Source organism: Pseudophryne corroboree, chromosome 3 (genome assembly GCF_028390025.1).
Source record: "Pseudophryne corroboree isolate aPseCor3 chromosome 3, aPseCor3.hap2, whole genome shotgun sequence".
Taxonomy (NCBI): domain Eukaryota; kingdom Metazoa; phylum Chordata; class Amphibia; order Anura; family Myobatrachidae; genus Pseudophryne; species Pseudophryne corroboree.
The window spans coordinates 450,947,069-450,962,462 of NC_086446.1; the positions used below are offsets into that span (position 1 = coordinate 450,947,069).

Below are 15,394 nucleotides of genomic sequence, written 5' to 3' on the forward strand. Positions count from 1 at the left end.
GCCAAGCCATCTGGCCAGAATCTGCTTCTTAGCTGGCCATCCCCTCTTGTAGAACCCACAGAGAACAAAGAGGGAATCCATTTTCCTGATGGAGTTGGTATGATCTACGTAAATCCAAAGAGCATAGGCCATGTCCGAGGAGGCCTCTCCCACTGTATTGGAAGGATGGAACTACAAGTTCTTCATTAAGGTGGATTCTGGACACCACCTTGGGGAGGTAGCCAGCCCGGGACTGGAGGACAGCCCTGTCCAGATGAAAGATCAAAAAAGGGGAGCGACAGGACACTCGTTAGGCAGAGACAATAGCCAACAGAAAAAGTGTTTTTGCCATGAGCCATTTGAGGTCTTCTGAGTCCAGAGGTTCAAACGGGGGCTCCTGTAGAGCCTGGAGAACCAATGACAAATCCATGGAGCCACTAGAGGGACAAAGGGAAGTCAAATATGAAGGACACCCTGAAGGAAGGTAGTGGAACTATCCTTGCTGGAACCAGACTGACATGGCACTTTCAGAGATGCCAGGCGGAGGCCGAGATCCAATCCAGCTTGGAGAAAGGCAAGGACCGAGGAAACCCGAAAAACCAGAGTGACATAGATTCTGGCAGCACACCACTGGAAGTAAGCATGCCACACACAGTAATAGATACAGGCTGAGGCAGGTTTCCGTGTCCTGAGCACGGTTTGAATCAGAGAGAGTGGGAGAAACCTTTAGACTTTAGGAATGAGGACCCAAGAGCCATGCCATCAAAGACAGGTGTGCTAGGTCTAAGTGCAGAAAGGGACTCTGAGACAACAGGACTGGTTGCAGAGGAAGTGGAAAGGGAGAGTCTATGGAGAGACTCCGTAGATCGGTGAACCAATGGCACCTGGGCCATGCCGGAGTTATCAACAGGATGGTACCTTCTTCTTGCTTGAACTTGCGAAGAACTCTGGGAAGGAGGGAGATCCGAGGGAAGACGTACACCAGACAGAAGGTCCACTTCACTTCCAGGGTGTCCATAAAGGCTGCTTTAGGGTCTCTTGTCCTGGACCCGTACATGGGAACCTTGTGGTTGTGTCGTGAGGCCACAAGGTTCACATTCAGTAGGCTCCATTTGTCCATCAGAAGCCGGAATACTTTTGGGTGTAGAGCCCATTTGCCGGTGTGTATGTTGTGATGGCTGAGGAAGTCCGCCTCCCAGTTGGGGATCCCTGAGATGAACACCACCGAGATGGCTGGGAAATGGTGTTCAGCCCATCGGAGAATGTGTGCCACTTTCTGCATTGCCAACAGACTGCATATGCCTCCCTGATGACTGAGGTAGGCCACCGCAGTGGTATTGTCGGACTGGACTTGGATAGGCCTGCCCCGGAGAATGTCCCATGAGTGTGAGTGCTCTGTAGACAGCACAAAGCTCCAGGACGTTGATTACTAAGCAACTCTCAGTGGTATTCCAACGGCCCTGAAAGGAGTGTTGGCCGGTCACAGCGCCCCACCCACGGAGACTGGCATCCGTGGTAAGGAGCACCTAATCCGGAATCCAGAAGGGGCGACCCTTGTCCAAGTGGGATGTCTGAAGCTACCAGGAGAGGGGCAGGTGAACTTACAGAGAGGACCATAGTCTGGGACTTGATTAGATGATGTTGACCATTCCACCTAGAAAGGATCATGTATTGAAGTGATCTGGAGTGAAATTGAATGTACTCCACCATGTCGAAGGTGGAGACCATGGACCCCAGGACATGCATTGCTGAGTGGATTGACATTCAATGACTATGAAGTAACTTGCGTATCCGTTTGCAGAAATGTTGTCTGCTGGCAGGAAAATTCTCTGTACCTGAGAATCTAGGAGAGCTCCCAGATGTAACATCCTTTGAGAAGGCGTCAGGGAGGACTTTTTCCAGTTGATCAACAGGCCATGTTAAAAACGTTGCAACCCTCTGGTCTTAACATAGATATCGAATTAAGTGCTTTTTTTATAGCAAAATATTTATCTCACATATTGACATACATTAAAAACACTTTTTTATACTTGCACCCTATTAAATGTGGCACCCTCAGATGTTTACATGTTTTTATTAATAATTTTTATCTAGTCCACACTATTAAACACATGGTTGCCACTTTTTTCTGGACAATATCCGGTTACCATTTCCGTTTTTTAACACTGGATCAATAAAGTTTTTTTTTATATAAAAAGGGAATCCGTAAAAGCTTCCTGCCATCCTTGAAAGAGTGCGCGCAGATGCACAAAACGCATTGGAGGCACGGGAACCACAGTACCGGGAGATTGAACTGCATTACCCACTATCCCGCCGGCAGCCGCACCGTAACGTCACTTAGCCGCGACTTGTAATTGCTGGACGCAGTGATCCATGCAGAGCCACAGACCGGACACCCTTCCAGCTCTGCTGGCACACGGACTCTCTATCACCAACGGCCGCAAGGTAGGGAAAGTTAGGGCCAATTCACACTCACCTCGGATTACAAACACGGACTGTGCTTACCCAATCAACTCCAAAAGGAGCTGTAAACACAATTAACGATTTCTTTTTTTACAGGTGCCACATTTAGTTATTTTTACATTTTAAATAGCGCTCGTTTTTCAACTATAAATTTTTTTTAACATTCTGAGCAGCGTTTTGTTACATAATCATACAGCGCAGTTGTACTACGATTTTCATTGAGCCATCCTTGTGTTTGCAGGAAGGCAATGGTCAGCTGATGATGGCAGTGAAAGACCTCTGGAGAGAGTGCCAGAATCAGCAGGTCATCTAGGTATGGGAGTATTCTGACCCCCTGATAATGAAGCTGGGCAGCCATAACAGCCATAATTTTAGTAAAGACCCAAGGAGCTTTAGAAAGACCAAAAGGTAGTGCCTGGAATTGGAAATGGTGCTGGAGGACAACAAACCAGAGATATCGTTGATGAGAGGGCGATATAGGCACATGCAGGTCCAGAAACACCATAAAGTCCCCAGGCTCCAGTGCCAGGGGAATGGAGCAGAGGGTTTCCATACAAAACCTGGGCACTCAGATCAACTTGTTCAGTGACTTGAGATTGAGGATAGGTCAATGAGATCCATTGGGTTTCTGAACCAAGAAAAGGGTAGAGTAAAAACTCCATCACTGTGCTGAAGGGACAGGGATTACCACCCCTGAGTGCAACAGAGACTAGATGGCCTTCTGGAGGGCCAGCGTTTTGCTCAGGTCTGTTGGAGGACACAAAAGAACTGCTGAGGGGGGGTTTCTCAGGAATGAGAGAGTGTACCTGTGAGAGACCACTTCTTGCACCCAGGCATCTGGGTCTGACGCCAGGACTGTGCGTGCTGAAGAAGTCAGCCTCCTACTCTGGGATTATATTCAGATTTAGTGGCTGAACATCTGGTAGGCCAAGCCTGTTTAGCTCAGGCATTGGGGGCTTTCGTGGAAGTTGACTGCTGAGGGAATGACTGTCCTTTAGCTTTACCTTAGAAGTGAAAGGACCAAAAGGAAGATGTACGAGGCTTCAGGGTAGGAAAGCAGTTTTGGAGGCTGCCAGAGTAGCCAATATTTTGTTCAACTGCACCAAACAGGATCTCCCCAGTGTAAGGCAGTGATTTGATAGACTTCTTGGAGTCCATGTCAGCTTTACAAGAGTAGCCCAGTGACTTGGCATGCTACCACTGCAGTAGAGGAAACCTTAGAAAGCTAGGAGACTAGTAACCAAAGCTGCTTTACCTAAGTAGGAGGCTGCTTCCCTAATATGCGAGATGTGGGACAGCTGTTCCCTGGTAACATCAGAAGGAAAGCTTTTCTCTAGAGAACAGGTTCTCAAACTTGGTCCTAGGTACCCCACACGGTTCATGTTTTGCAGGTCACCTGTTGAGCTTTCAAATGTGACAGTTGGTGATACACAGTGCAGCTGCTGGGTAACATGGAAAACGTGAACTGTGTGGGGTCCTGAGGCCCGAGTTTGAGAACCAGTGATGGGGAACCTTTGGCACTCCAGCTGTTGTTGAACTACACATCCCAGCATGCCCTGCAACAGTTTTAGCATGGCCAAATAGCAAAACTGTAGCAGGGCATGCTGGGATGTGTAATTCAACAACAGCTGAAGTGCCAAAGGTTTCCCATCACTGCTCTAGAGCTTCTGCCTAGCTCTCAATGGCCTTAGCCACCCAGGCAGCAGCCATACCCAGTCGTGTAAAAGCTCATGTAAGAGAATAGACAGATTTAAGTTTCAATCTTCCTATCTGTAGTCTCCTTCAGGGAAGATGCTGACAGGATAGGCAAAGTAGAGCTTTTAATCAGGCATGCCATTTGAGAATCCACGTTAGGGGGAACCTCCTACTTAGCACAAACACCAGATGGGAGGGGGTAAAAGGAAGTCAGGCAATTTGGTATCTAAAACTTCTTACTAGGGGTGCTCCATGCTGTCCAAGTCGAAAATATTAGACCTACACACATCACATGCAGACACCACACAGAGTAGCCTCCGTGCGTGTGCTTGTTCTGCCGTGCGTGCATTGGCTCACGAAGTCCTGCGTATTAGCGTGTGATATGAGTAAATACGGTAGCATACGCATTCGCATGGAAAAAGCCACAAAGACATAACTGATATTTAAACCACATAGTGCATAATTTACACATAGCCTACACGCACCAACACTGTATTTACTGTACTCTTGATATTCGGCAGGAACCCAGTGGAGGACATCTGCAAGTGCACCTGGACCAGGCATCGCCCACCTATTCAAACCGACCTATGACCCCTCATGTACTGTAAATGACCAGTCCCTTGACCTATGAAAGAAGAGATTACAGTTTCCTTTGTTTCATGCTTTGGACTATTGTATAAAAGCCAAGCCTACTGGCCGGCCTCAGTCTATTCTCTGAAGGTCATCTTTCCAGATTGACTGAGGACCGGATCCGGGTGGTGCAGGCGAACAAACGTATGTATCCATTGGTTGTAGCTTTTCGCTTGTATTGTTGTATTTCTCTGTGAACCCCCTTTTAAGTAAATATTTGTTGCTGCGTTGGACCACAACATAACATATACAATTGGTGTCGCATTCCTTTCCTGTTAGGAGTTTTAAAGTGTATTCCGCCGCAGGTGTAGTTACTTTGTGCTTACAGCGTGACGGCGTGCTTACGCAACGTGTACGCATTTCATAGAGGTATAACACACTTACGCTTAGCGGTCGCAGCGGCTTAAACATTTGTGTATTTAAGGTATTGCTTTTTCTTCCTGTAAGTTAAACGAACGTAACAATGCTTCACGCATGAGTTCAGTGAGCTTATCTGATTTGAGGAAATTCAGTTTTTACAACCTTCTGGCATTTGAAAAGCAGGGCTTTTGGTTTAGGAGCGGGCTCCTCTTCAGTCTGTAAAATAGATTTGACTGCCCACACTAGCGTGAGTACATCCACTATAGAATGACGCTCCTCTTCCTCTGAGGGGGACTCAGGGAGAGAGATGTCTGCCCCATCTGCTTCCCCAAATGATATGTCAGAATCTGAAAGCTGTGTAGACTGTGAGGAAGGTACCGTACATCTATGTGCTTTGGTAGCTAAGGGTCTGTCACCCTGTAACAGCTGCTGAAAAGCAACAGATGTTTGAGCCAGATTCTGGATTAAGAGAGAACATCCACCAAGAGAGGAGGCATAGAAGGTAAAGCAGGTTGTTGTGGGAGGCAAGATGGGAGCTGCTAAGCAGTCCGCTATCTGTGAAAATGAAGACACCCAAGGGGGAGTCCTGAACAGGGGCCGTTGGGGCAGGCTGGTTAGGTGGAACATAGCAAGCTGCACACATAACATCTTGTACAATGTCCTGAGAGGATAACCCCACTGAACAGGACTTGGATGAGACCAGCAGAGGAGTAACAGCCTCCTTGTTACCTTTGCCTTTGGTATACATAGTAACAGTACAGAACACTATAACACAATAATGAATGTGTAGCAGGTATAGCAATGGGACAGTCTTCACAAATACTTGTAAATGTGAAGTATAGTGAACCCTTATACACCTGTATCTTAGGGTTACAGAAATAGAAGGGATAGATATAAGCTAACAGAGAGAAATTCAGACAGCAGCGCTAGCACAAGTTACATACAATGCAGAAATAAAGAAATAAAACTGCAATGGGCACTGAAATCAACTACTCAGACCACAGTGCATGGTATGATTTAGCGCCATATAACCTGGCCCTTGGGAGAGGTGTACAGGGAGACTGGGCCCAGAACTCCTGGAGACCTGCAGCTTCAGCTCTGAATAATAAAATGTCCGCAGAGCATCTCTGAGGGGAAGAGGGTGAAGGAGGAGCAGCTCAGAGGCAGGAAGCCACTGTGGAATCACAACCTTATCTGGGGGAGGGACCGCTGGTAGAGAGTTGACCTCCCCTATGCTGACATTAGCCTCCAGTGGCCACTGGCCTCTTACAACACTGGACAAACCAGGGGCCACATCAGCTCCTCTGGTCCATCTCTATGACTGGAGGTGAGACTGCCTAAAAAGACGAGAGTCCCTGCAAGCAGGGACTCACCTTACCTGTCCCTCCATTTCCCAGCTGAAGTCTGGGGTCCCCAGGGAGCCAGCTAGCAGAGCTCTGTGGTGCCCGCTGGAATCACCAGTCCACTCCCTGGGAGTTGAAGGAGCAGCAGCACTGGCATCCTTAGTACAGCCTAGCGCTGCTTGCTCTAAGGAAGTATAACTGAAAATAAAACATAAAATAAAAGCTTGAGGCTGCTCAGAAGCAGCCCCACTGTTAAAGGTGCATCTGGCTCCTGCCAGCACCAAAATGAAACTGGATGGCCTGAGCTAGGGGCGGTGTATAGAAGGACTGGAGCATCCTGGGAGATTAAAAGCTTAACTGTTTGGTGCCCAGTCCTATCCAACCACCTGCACCCCAATGACTTCCCTGTGGAGACTATGGACCCTGAAGAAGAAAATACTTCTGACATTACATTAATATAAAAGGCAAAGTAAACAAATCAGGAAGTGAGCTTTCACTTTCTTGTTTAAGCTATGCAAATGTGCAGTTAATGTCGGCACCAGTAGCCAGTGCCGTAACTAGGCATTTTAGCGGTGTGTGCAAGAAACGACATTGGCGCCCCCCCATGCAAGATAGGGGCAGTGCGCGCCGTAGGCGCGCAAAAATATATATAGGGGCGTGGCTTCACGGGGAAGGGGCGTGGCCACAAAATAATAGCAATTCATACTGCGGTGCACAGTAGTCTCCATAATTCAAATTACGTTGCACAGTAGCGCCACTACACCAGGTAGAGCCCCTTTTATACATTACAGCAGACAGCATCCCCCTTTTTACACATTACAGCAGACAGTCCCCCTTTTTACACATTGTGGCAGCCAGGCCCCCTTTTTACACATTGCGGCAGCCAGGACCCCTTTTTACACATTGCGGCAGCCAGTCCCCCTTTTTACACATTGCGACAGCCAGGCCCCCTTTTTACACATTGCGGCAGCCAGTCCCCCTTTTTACACATTGCGGCAGCCAGTCCCCCTTTTTACACATTGCGGCAGCCATGCCCCCTTTTTACACATTGCGGCAGCCATGCCCCCTTTTTACACATTGCGGCAGCCAGTCCCCCTTTTTACACATTGCGGCAGCCAGGCCCCCTTTTTACACATTGCGGCAGCCAGTCCCCCTTTTTACACATTGCGGCAGCCAGTCCCCCTTTTTACACATTGCGGCAGCCAGGACCCCTTTTTACACATTATGGCAGACGGTGTCCCCCAGAGAGAGAGAGAGAGAGAGAGAGAGAGAGAGAGAGGGATATACTTACCTTCTCCCCGCTGACAGGCTCCTCGTGCTGGCATCTCCCTCTGTGCAGTGTGCAGGCATCGGACAAGGAGGAGGAGGGAGGGGGACTGGAGCCGCAGCAGCGCTATGTCATTGGTAGTAAGTGCCGCTGCAGCATCCCCCTCTCCTTCCGTATTGGTTGCCTGGCGCTGCTGTGGATGCTGGGATAGAGGAACCGCATCCCAGCATCCACAGCAGCGCCAGGCAGCCTATACGGAAGGAGAGGGGGATGCTGCAGCGGCGCTTACTACCAATGAAATAGCGCTGCTGCGGCTCCAGTCCCCCTCCCTCCTCCTCCTTCTCAGCTGCCCCCGGCGCTTCTCTCTCCTGCAGCGCGGCTGCGGCGCGGACTTCAGAGGCGGCATGTAATGAGTCAATTTGACTCATTACATGCCACTGGCCATGCGCCCTCAGGGCAACTGCGCTGTGTGTTAAGCCCACTTGGCACACACGTAGTTACGGCCCTGCCAGTAGCATATCTATAATAGGGGTAGGTAGCGTCTAGATTCTCTTCGTGCAGAGGACCTTTCCCATAACCCCCTGGGTCCATGTCCCAATCTATTTGGAATAGAAAAGTGTGGCGAGCGAAGCGGAGTGGAGCGAGACACCGAGCCCGATGCGTGGCGAGCGTCCAATCCTGCATAGAAAAAAAAAATACCCCAAACGATCGGAGAACGAACAAAACATTTAGGAGCTGTAAGGGTGGAAGTTCTCTCCTGCCCTCTCGTTTTGTCACGTCCAGGTCCTTTGCACGAAGGCAACATAGATACAACCAATAGGGGTAGGGGGGCCCGGGATCCGGACTGAAAGTCGACAGTAACTAGGTCGACAATGTCTAGATCGACCACTATTGGTCGACAGTAACTAGGTCGACAGGGTGTCTAGGTCGACAGGGTCTTTAGGTCGACATGTTCTAGGTCGACAGGTCAAAAGGTCGACATGAGTTTTTCACAATTTTTTTCTTTTTTTTAACCTTTTCATACTTATCGATCCACGTGGACTACGATTGGAACGGTTATCTGTGCCGAGAGCGAAGCGGTAGCGGAGCGAAGGCACCATGCCCGAAGCATGGTGAGCGAAGCGAGCCATGCGAGAGGACGCGGTGCACTAATTGGGGTTCCCGGTCACTCTACGAAGAAAACGACACCAAAATAACATTAAAAACTCATGTCGACCTTTTGACCTGTCGACCTAGAACATGTCGACCTAAAAACCCTGTCGACCTAGACACCCTGTCGACCTAGTTACTGTCGACCAATAGTGGTCGACCTAGACATTGTCGACCTAGTTACTGTTGACTTTCAATACCACACCCGGGGGGCCCACACTGCACACCTTGGACCCATTTCAGTTACTTATCTTCTCTCTGTCCTGCTGCCACCTGCACCTTTATATCACTGATCTCTTTGGAAATATGGCTCTGGCATTATGTTTCTGAAGTCATCACCAGTCATATGGCACTGACACCATATTTACAATCATAATGTCATATTATTGCACATGTGCAGAAGACAGGATGCAAAATCCCAGAGTCTGTGTGATGTTCAGTGCATTTGCCAGTGTCTTTATTTTCTGGGATGAAGGAGCCAATGGCAATCTGTACATTGGCCTCCTCCCGTCTTAAAATACCGCATGTCGTCACGTGTATAGCACGGCTCTATTTTAAATGTAAATTAAATTGTTATATACCTGTGTGGGATGTATATGCCCATACGAAGCAACTCTTCCTGAAAACGAGTCAGATTTTGACATACAGGACACTTTAGATGGTATTTGCCTGCATTCAGTGCCTGCATCTGTAATGTAAAAAGTTATATTGAAATACAAAATATATATATATAGTCATAAAGCAAAAGTTCTGCTCAAGAGCAAGGATGCGCAGGTCAGATTAATTTCATGGAGAATACGCATGTGTCATTCAGTCATTCACCTTCATATGTAAAGAGCAAACACAGTTATTATAGACATGTGCACGGCACCCTCACATGCAACGCCAAAAGCAGAATCATAGCCCCAGAGCTCTGCTCAGCCAGTGGTACAAGATACGACAGCAATCACCCCACACACACATGCAGATGTGCTGCTGTTCATTGGCTAGTCCTGCCGAACAGGCCCGCATCCAGGCGCTATGCTCGGCAGGAAGTACAGTATATGTGCAGCAACGTTACAATGAGCCGGTGTGGGAATACAGAGAGGAGCAGGCTGCAGCTCAACCATCCTAACTCAATGAGGGGAGCCAGGAGAGGAGGGTGCTGCACACCCACCCCCACTGAGGACACGGATGAGTGCTATGGACACTAATGAGGATGCTGATGTGGGGGCTGGGGTTTGGGGATGGTGCTGCTTGTTGAGGATGGTGCTGAGAGGCTGTGGAAACTGATGAGGGGCTGAGGAGGGTTCTGTGGACATAGATGAGGGCTGAGGAAGGTAATTAGAATGATACTGAGGGGCTGTGGCCACTGATGAGGGGCTGAGGAAGGTGCTGGGACACTGATGAGGAGCTGAGGATAGGGCTGGGGAGCTGTGGACACTGATGAGGAGCTGAGGATGGAGCTGAGGAAGGTGGGGAGGATGGTGCTGAGGACCTGTGGACACTGATGAGGGTTCTGTGGACATAGATGAGGGCTGAGGAAGGTGATGAGAATGATACTGAGGGGCTGTGGACACTGATGAGGGGCTGAGGAGGATTCTGTGGACACCGATGAGGAGCTGAGGAAGGTGGTGAGGATGGGGCTGAGGCGCTGTGTAATCTAATATAATTTACAGTGTGTTGTAAGTTTATGTTAAAACTTAGTCTTATAGGTTTTTGTGATAGTTACCCCAGAGGGTGTCACAATAGTACCGTGCCATCTCTCCTCCCCTTTACCTCTGAGCTACTAGGGCCTGATTCAGATGTGGTTGCAGCAACTATCGCTGATGGTTACATGGAGGCAGCAGCGATATCTCTAATATGGTAATGCAGCTGCTTGCATTAGTCATCTGACCTGACCCTAGGACGCAGCATTGGATTACCTGCGACACCATCGGCTGGCTGCGTGGGGTTGTGCATGCCGGCCTCCACAGATCAAACAAATAGGCCAGGAAATTTCCATCTTCTGACAGAGATCCTGGACTTGTCACTCCCCCACAACAGCGGCAACACACCTCTGTATGGAGAAACAAAGTCTATCGCCGCCCCCTACAAGCCCCCATACCGCAGCAGACTATCAATCACTGACAGTCTGCTGCTGATCTGCATTTGATTTTGCAGTCCTGTACTGCACATGCACAGCATGAGTCACGTGTGCAAATGTTATGCACACTAGTGCCAGCAGGAATGTACTGGTGTCTGAACGGTGAGGGATGCAAAACAAATGAACTCACAGACAGACTGGGGAATATGACATTACATACACAGAAGGTGATAGGGTAACAAAATAAACAAAGTGAACAGAGAAGCCCAAAGGCTAAGAAACTGGGTGTCTCCCTAGTATTAGGAATGCTCAGATGGAATGAAGCGAGATGTAGTGATTTAATACGTAGAGAACCCGAAATGCTGTTGCTAAGGGCAACAGCAAAACCCTAAAGGGTTACCAACGGGTGTGGCAGTAAACTCCTTGGTCAGAGATGGAATAATAGACACAAGGAGAGTCTCCACAATCCTAGTCCTCACTTGCAGTGCACTGGTTCAGCTTACTGCCACTAAACTGACACCTGAACACCTTGCACAGTGAGAAAGGATTTTGGCAGGCAAGTCTGAGAATACAGCCGCAAACTTGCTAGGTTCACAGAGTAGCAAAAGAACCCCAGCAGGTTAAACGACTGACTCCAGTCTTACTGCTAGGTCTGGATTGGCAGAGTGTAATACCAAATCCCAAGGCCTATTTGCAGTAAGCAACAAACAAATACAAAGTTTACACAGTACTAGCTAGCTTTCAGGAACTGACTAACCAACAAAGATTCAGCAGCATCTGCCTAACCTGAGAAGAGGGTTTATATAGCAGGTGCTGTCCACGCCCCACTCAGACCTCACAGACTGTGAGCACAAAAACCAGCACCGGATCCCCTGCCGTGCACAGAGCCTGTAACCACTGCACAGCAAAAGACCCGAACCGGAGTATCAGCTACGCTCAGGTTACTCCGCTAGCACTTGTCTCCCGGTTGCCATGACGACGTGGCAGCACAGAGCAGGAGACCCTAACAGTACCCCCCCTCTGACGAGGGGTCAAAGAACCCCTACCACCGGGTTTATCGGGGAACTGCGAGAAGAAAGAGCGTAACAGTCTGGGGGCATGAAGATCACAACTGCGCACCCACGACCGCTCCTCCGGGCCATACCCCTTCCAGTGCACCAAAAATGACAGCCGACCCCGAACCATCTTGGAGTCAAGAATCCTTTCAACAACAAACTCCCTCTGGCCACGTATCAGAAGAGGGGAAGGTCTTCCACTGGAAGAAGGATTACTAATCGCCCGTTTTAAAAGGGAACAATGAAATGTTTTATTGATACCCAAAGAACGGGGTAGATCTAACTGAAATGCCACCGGATTGATAACCCTAGTGATCTTATAAGGACCGATGAACCGGGGGCCTAACTTATGAGATGGCTGTCTCAACTTCAAATTCTTGGTAGACAACCAGACGAAGTCTCCTAATTTGAAGCTGCAGGGTCTTTTCCGCTTATCAAAAACCCTTTTGGTCACTAATGACACAGACACAAGGGCTTTCTTCACTTTCCTCCAAATACCTCTAAGGACCGAAACCACAGAGGAACCACCAGGCGTGGAGTCCAGGGGGTCAAAAGAATTGGCCTTAGGATGATGCCCATACACACAAAGGAAGGGAGAGATCCCTGTACCAGAGTGAGCCGCGTTGTTATAGGCAAACTCCGCCATGGACAGATGAGCCACCCAGTCAGTCTGACACTTGGAGACATAACACCTGAGGAACTGCTCCAAGGACTGGTTCACCCTTTCAGTCTGCCCATTAGACTGCGGATGGTAGCCTGACGACAAGCTGACAGAAATCTGGAGATCGGAACAAAATGCCCTCCAGAATTTGGCCACAAACTGGGATCCGCGGTCAGAGACCACATCAAGTGGCAACCCGTGGAGGCGCACAACATGCAGCATAAATAATTCAGACAGGCGTCTGGCCGATGGCAGCCCAACCAATGGAACGAAGTGCGCCATCTTCGAAAACCTGTCAACGACAACCCAGATGGCTGTCATCCCCGAGGATTTGGGCAAGTCCACTACAAAATCCATTGAAATGTGGGTCCATGGCATAGATGGAATAGAGAGTGGATGTAATGGGCCAACAGGAACCCCTCTAGGTGTTAGGCGCCGGGGTCCGCTCGTCGGTGCGGCCCGGCACCTAGCAACCAGGGACGCCGTGCACGTACAGCCGCCGGCTCCCTGGCAACGCTAGACGCCGGGCGCACGGAGCCGCACGGACCCTAGCAACGGGGACGCCACTGGCGGACCGCGTTCCCCGTTGCTGGGTCCATTTAAATTAATAGGGCACCTGTTTCCTGGCCGTGCAGCAAGGCAGCTGCACGGCATTTAATCCAATCAGCCTCTGAACAGCTGATTGGAGGACTCCCTGTTAAGTACACTTCCTGGGCTTCTCACAGACGCCGGTAATAGCTTCCTGCATGCTGTATCTGTTTGCTGAGAGTGTTTCCAGTCCTGCTGTACCCGGTCGTTCCTGTCCTCAGTTGTCCTGTACTCGGAAGTCGTCATCTGTTCCTGGAGTCCTGACTGAGCACCTTTAAACATCCAGTGGTGTTCGTGAGTCACGGCGTAGCCGTGTGTTGCGGCTTGGCCGCTTTATTACTTATTATTTATCATTTGTGTTCCGGAGCTTTTGCGGAGGATTCCGCTCCCACAGATCCACTCTGGTATCCAGCGGTGCTGGGTAGGAGTAACGGACTAGTGGATTTTGGTTGTCCTTTTATCTGGCGTTTTTTCCGCGCATACTTCTGGTTTGGTTAGTTAGCTTGTTGCCCCGGGCCTGTTGTCAGTCAGAGGTCCTCTTGTCATCATCCTGCCTCGGATTTCCCTTTGTCTCTCACTAAGACCGGGGGGCACCGGAGTTGGGCAGACATAATCCGCCTTTCAAACGTGGCTGCCAGGGGCTCAAGAAACCATAGTCTCGCAAGGGATTTTCGATAGCACGGGTGAGACAATAGAGTTAGGGCGCCAGGGGCAACTAGTCTTTCTAGCTCCCGTAACGAGCATTCCCATTCCAGTACTCTGGCCATTGTCATTAGATCTCCTCCGGTCAGGAGTACTAGAATCATAACATTATTACCGGCCATACCAAAAATTAAAATTAAACAGGGTTTGATTTTTTCCTTATTCAGTTTTGTAAGAGTTATCGGCCTCATGAATCCCACAGGTTTAGGGCCAAATCCTGGCCAGCTCCTAGTCAGCCAGATTCAAGAACTTACTCAGATGGTTCAGGATCTTCCCCTTCGGGTGAAGTCGCAGGAAGATCTTTTACGAACTTCCCCGAGGGTAGTCCCTGAACCAAAAATGCACTTGCCTGACCGTTTTTCTGGTGATAGGAAGGAGTTTTTTAATTTTAAAGAATCCTGTAAACTTTATTTTCGTTTAAGACCGATCTCCTCAGGTACTGAATCTCAGCGGGTCGGAATTATTATTTCTTTGCTCCAGGGGGATCCTCAGACCTGGGCTTTTGGTTTAAAAGCAGAGGATCCGGCATTGTTGTCAGTAGACGCCTTTTTGGGGTCTTTAGGGCTTTTGTATGATGACCCTGATAGAGAGGCATCCGCTGAGAGTCAGTTACGCGCTCTCAGACAGGGTAGAAATCCTGCAGAGGTTTATTGTACAGAATTTTGCCGTTGGTCGAACGACTGTGGCTGGAATGACCCAGCCCTGCGCAGTCAGTTTCGCCTCGGCTTATCTGAGTCTATAAAAGACAGTCTCCTTCAGTATCCCGCTCCTGAGACTCTCGATAAACTCATGGAGCTTTCTATTAAGATTGATCGTCGTCTCAGAGAGCGGAGGGCTGAAAAAGGAGCACCTGTCAGGTCTACTCCATGTGTATTTTCCATTCCTGAGGACATAGAGGAGCCCATGCAGATGGGTCTCTTTCGGCTTTCTCCAGAAGAAAGAGCCAGAAGGCAAAACTCTGGTCTTTGTTTGTACTGTGGGGGTAAGGGACATTTTGCCCGTAATTGTCCGAACAAGTCGGGAAACGCCTCGACCAAGTGAATTGTGAGGGGGTTCACTTTGGTCTGCAGCTTATCTCCTCGAATAACTCCCTTTTAGTCCCAGCTAAAGTTTCCTTTGGCAGCCTCAGTTCTTCGGTGTCGGCTTTTGTTGACAGTGGAGCTGCAGGGAACTTTATGGACTTAACGTGGGCCAAAGCCTTAGGTATTCCTCAGTTAGCCTTGGGTAGGTGTATCACCATGCATGGTTTAGATGGGAGTCCCTTGTCCAATGGGGTTATTTCCCTCCGTACACCCCCTATACTACTTACGGTAGGAGCTCTTCATTCCGAAAAGATCGAGTTTTTCCTTACCCATTGCCCAGCAGTTCCAGTGGTTCTGGGTCACCCTTGGCTGGCCTTTCATAATCCCATCATTGATTGGCAGTCGGGGGAGATTT

The 15,394-nt window shown here is 49.2% G+C and overlaps 1 protein-coding gene across 2 annotated transcripts in view; it reads right to left on the reverse strand.

The window, feature by feature from the left end:
- The window catches only part of LOC135057893 (G2/M phase-specific E3 ubiquitin-protein ligase-like), a 130,264-nt gene that overhangs the window by 52,343 nt on the left and 62,527 nt on the right, over nucleotides 1-15,394 (reverse strand). For both annotated transcript variants that reach the window (XM_063963613.1, XM_063963612.1), the window contains exon 7: nucleotides 9,468-9,574. In XM_063963613.1, coding sequence (XP_063819683.1) covers nucleotides 9,468-9,574 — 107 coding nt within the window. The remainder of the gene's footprint in view (nucleotides 1-9,467; nucleotides 9,575-15,394) is intronic.